We start from the raw sequence: 5,000 nt of genomic DNA, 5'->3' as shown, positions 1-5,000 counted from the left end.
TTGAGTGAACCACAGCTCATCAGCTATCCAGCAGGGCAGAGAGCCCACGGGTCACACACACACACACACACACACACACACACACACACACACACACACACACACACACACACACAACACTCAGTGGAGCTGCAGCCATGGCCATGAAGCGCTGCGTTCAGGGAAGAAACGCCTTCATACGTGAATGTTCTACTGAGCGTTTGTTGATACTTGGAAAATACAGCGTGGAAATGCATGCTTGGGTATTTACACTAGCCAACAATCCCAAGATATCCCTTTGGCTGTTTCTCCCACTGTGTCAGTGCAGATGTTCCTAAACAGTAAGTACTATATTTAGTGTATCTTATCACTATATTTAAGTGTATCATATATATACATACATACACACACTATAAACATAAGTGTATCATATATACACTACAGACATAAGTGTATAACAGGAGGAGTCTGCCCACCAGTGACAAAGTTTTGCTCCTCCAGAGACTGGATGCTGGCCAGGTGTCCGTTGTGCTCGCGGCAGTCCTTCTCGGCGTCCTCCCAGGTGTGCCGGTGGGTGAAGTACCGGTAGCAGTGGCCGTGGAACTTCCTCCAGTTGTGTTCACAGCCCTCCGTGTCTGCGGAGAGGACCAGAGGAGAGGAGAGGGGGATGAATGAGGAGAGCAGAGGAGGGGAGAGGGGGAAGAATGAGGAGAGCAGAGGAGGGGAGAGGAGGATGAATGAGGAGAGCAGAGGAGGGGAGAGGGGGAAGAATGAGGAGAGCAGAGGAGGGGAGAGGGGGAAGAATGAGGAGAGCAGAGGAGAGGAGGGGAGAGGGGGAAGAATGAGGAGAGCAGAGGAGAGGAGAGGGGTAAGAATGAGGAGAGCAGAGGAGGGGAGAGGGGGAAGAATGAGGAGACCAGAGGAGAGGAGAGGGGGATGAATGAGGAGACCAGAGGAGGGGAGAGGGGGAAGAATGATGAGAGACCAGAGGAGAGGAGAGGGGGATGAATGAGGAGACCAGAGGAGGGGAGAGGGGGAAGAATGATGAGAGACCAGAGGAGAGGAGAGGGGGATGAATGAGGAGACCAGAGGAGGGGAGAGGGGGAAGAATGATGAGAGACCAGAGGAGGAGAGAGGAGGATGAATGAGGAGAGCAGAGGAGGGGAGAGGGGGATGAATGAGTAGAGCAGAGGAGAGGAGAGGGGATGAATGAGGAGACCAGAGGAGGGGAGAGGGGGAAGAATGATGAGAGACCAGAGGAGAGGAGAGGGGGATGAATGAGGAGACCAGAGGAGGGGAGAGGGGGATGAATGATGAGAGACCAGAGGAGGAGAGAGGAGGATGAATGAGGAGAGCAGAGGAGGGGAGAGGGGGATGAATGAGGAGAGCAGATGAGAGGAGGGGAGAGGGGGAAGAATGAGGAGAGCAGAGGAGGGGAGAGGGGGAAGAATGAGGAGACCAGAGGAGGGGAGAGGGGGAAGAATGAGGAGAGCAGAGGAGGAGAGAGGGGGAAGAATGAGGAGACCAGAGAAGGGGAGAGGGGGAAGAATGAGGAGACCAGAGGAGAGGGGGAAGAATGATGAGAGCAGAGGAGGGGAGAGGGGGAAGAATGAGGAGAGCAGAGGAGAGGAGGGGAGAGGGGGAAGAATGAGGAGAGCAGAGGAGAGGAGGGGAGAGGGGGAAGAATGAGTAGAGCAGAGCAGAGGAGGGGAGAAGGGGAAGAATGAGGAGAGCAGAGGAGGGGAGAGGGGGAAGAATGAGGAGAGCAGAGGAGAGGAGGGGAGAGGGGGAAGAATGAGGAGAGCAGAGGAGAGGAGGGGAGAGGGGAAAGAATGAGGAGAGCAGAGGAGGGGAGAAGGGGAAGAATGAGGAGAGCAGAGGAGGAGAGAGGGGGAAGAATGAGGAGAGCAGAGGAGGGGAGAGGGGGAAGAATAAGGAGACCAGAGGGAGGACATCTAAAACCTCCTAGTTTCTCTCACTCTTTTTTTTTTACTCAGCACAGAGACAATCACACACTCACACACACACACACAAACACACGCACAGACACTCACACACACACACACACACAGACACTCACACACTCACACACACACACACATACACGCATACACTCATACACACACACATACACACACACACACATACATACACACACAGACACTCTCACACACACACACACACACACACACACACACACACACACACACACACACACACACACAAACATACATACACACACAGACACTCATACACACACACATACACACACACACACATACATACACACACACATATACACACAGACACTGATACACACACACTCTTTCCCCTCTTTCTCTCCTTGACACATACATACACACACACACACACACACAGACACAAACTTTCTCTCGACTCTGTCACTGTCAGACAGTCGACCCCCCGCCGCCACCTAGTCCTCCGTAATGCTCAGTTTGAACTCCTGCAGCTTGACGTGTCTGCGCCTGTTTCATTTCCCTCGCTCTCGCTCTCGCTCCGTAACGCTCAGGCTCTCCTACTAATCCACTGAGGCGAACATTATGAGGAAGAAGCTTAGCCGTAGCACAAGCGCCTCTAATCTATTCAAATGACAGCGATCCGCAGAAACGTCTTCCAGTGCCACGCTAGCTAGCAGGCTAATTAAGCCCTGTCACCCCTCTGTCAGTACGGCCTAGCGCCAGCCCTGTGGGGGTCTAGCGCGCGCATACACACACACACAGACACACACCCACACACACACCCTAGCGCCAGCCCTGTGGGGGTCTGCTGTGGCCCAGACAGGGGGCTAATCTGCACCCCCCTCCGAGTGGAGAGTGGAGGGGGGGGGGGTTAGGGTTTATCTGTCAGCCTCGCCCAGCACCTGATCTCTGAGAGGTCGACTTGCTCTCTTTAGAAAGGCCATTTTCCTCCAGCAAATCTGAAGCGACACCAGTAAATTGGGCAGCGCAAATTGGGCCGTCTGGAGCTCTGTTTAACATGCAGACAGCTGCAGGATGGATGGGCCAGGGAGAGGGTGTGTGTGTGTGTGTGTGTGTGTGTGTGTGTGTGTGTGTGTGTGTGTGTGTGTGTGTGTGTGTTTAACATGCAGACAGCTGCAGGATGGGCCAGGGAGAGGGGAGAGGGGAGGGGGCCGGGAGAGGCAAGCTGGGAGTTATCCAGGGGAGAGGCTGAATGCTGCTCAGAATCCATGTCAACATCATCGTCTCCTAGTGTCTGGCTTTATTCCTCTCTCTCTCTCTCTCTCTCTCTCTCTCTCTCTCTCTCACTATCTCTCTCCTTCTCTCTCTCCTTCTTTCTCTCTCTCTCTCCTTCTCTCTCCTTCTCTCTCTCCCTCTCTCTCTCTCTCTCTCTCTCTCACACAAACACACAGAAGGAGAGATTACAGCCCTTGATGTAGAGAGGGCAGTGGATGACCATCCGCCTGTAAACACAGACGCTCAATAGAGGAGATTTCACCACCCATTAAACCCCTCAGGCTCAGTGGCACAGTGGCAGAGGCGCGTTGCCATGGCACCTCCCTGCCAGGCCCCAAACGCCCCCCATGGCCGTGGGCATACAAGTGGCACCGTGCGGAAGATGAAGTGACTAGTGTCTGACAGGCTCCAGGAGCCAAAGGGAGGTTTTAGCAAGAACGGGGACACAACGTTAAACATCCTCACATCCTCACATCACCCACTGTACTATTCATACCAGCACCCACTGCACTACATCCTCCACCCACTGCACTCTTCATACCAGCATCTCTACAGCGTGACGGAGTAGTATGGGAGTATAATAGGAGTGTGATGGAGTAGTATGGGAGTATAATAGGAGTGTGATGGAGTAGTATGGGAGTATAATAGGAGTGTGATGAAGTAGTATTGGAGTATTATAGGAGTGTGATGGAGTAATATGGGAGTATAATAGGAGTGTGATGGAGTAGTATGGGAGTATAATAGGAGTGTGATGGAGTATTATGGGAGTATAATAGGAGTGTGATGGAGTATTATGGGAGTATAATAGGAGTGTGATGGAGTATTATGGGAGTATAATAGGAGTGTGATGGAGTAGTATTGGAGTATAATAGGAGTGTGATGGAGTAGTATGGGAGTATAATATGAGTGTGATGGAGTAGTATGGGAGTATAATAGGAGTGTGATGGAGTAGTATGGGAGTATTATAGGATTGTGATGGAGTAGTATTGGAGTATAATAGGAGTGTGATGGAGTATTATGGGAGTATAATAGGAGTGTGATGGAGTAGTATGGGAGTATAATTGGAGTGTGATGGAGTATTATGGGAGTATTATAGGAGTGTGATGGAGTAGTATGGGAGTATAATAGGAGTGTGATGGAGTAGTATGGGAGTATGATATGAGTGTGATGGAGTATTATGGGAGTATTAAAGGAGTGCGATGGAGTAGTATGGGAGTATAATAGGAGTGTGATGGAGTATAATAGGAGTGTGATGGAGTAATATGGGAGTATTATAGGAGTGTGATGGAGTAATATGGGAGTACTATAGGAGTGTGATGGAGTAGTATGGGAGTATAATAGGAGTGTGATGGAGTAATATGGGAGTATTATAGGAGTGTGATGGAGTATTATGGGAGTATAATATGAGTGTGATGGAGTAGTATGGGAGTATAATAGGAGTGTGATGGAGTAGTATGGGAGTATAATAGGAGTGTGATGGAGTAGTATGGGAGTATAATAGGAGTGTGATGGAGTAGTATGGGAGTATAATAGGAGTGTGATGGAGTAGTATGGGAGCATAATAGGAGTGTGATGGAGTATTATGGGAGTATAATAGGAGTGTGATGGAGTATTATGGGAGTATAATAGGAGTGTGATGGAGTAGTATGGGAGTATTATAGGAGTGTGATGGAGTAGTATGGGAGCATAATAGGAGTGTGATGGAGTATTATGGGAGCATAATAGGAGTGTGATGGAGTATTATGGGAGCATAATAGGAGTGTGATGGAGTATTATAGGAGCCTGGAAGCTGGCTAGAATGGAGAT

General features: G+C 50.2%; 1 protein-coding gene across 1 annotated transcript in view; it reads right to left on the bottom strand.

Annotated features, from left to right (window-relative positions):
- ncanb (neurocan b) overlaps window positions 1–5,000 on the bottom strand; it is a gene marked incomplete at its 5' end in the record, with an annotated part of 103,224 nt that overhangs the window by 9,384 nt on the left and 88,840 nt on the right. The window contains one exon of the mRNA XM_080835340.1: window positions 456–614. Within this exon, the coding sequence (XP_080691466.1) occupies window positions 456–614 (159 nt within the window). The remainder of the gene's footprint in view (window positions 1–455; window positions 615–5,000) is intronic.

The sequence above is a fragment of the Sprattus sprattus genome (assembly GCF_963457725.1).
Source record: "Sprattus sprattus genome assembly, chromosome: 3".
Lineage (NCBI taxonomy): Eukaryota > Metazoa > Chordata > Actinopteri > Clupeiformes > Clupeidae > Sprattus > Sprattus sprattus.
This window is presented reverse-complemented; position numbering and strand designations above follow the sequence as displayed.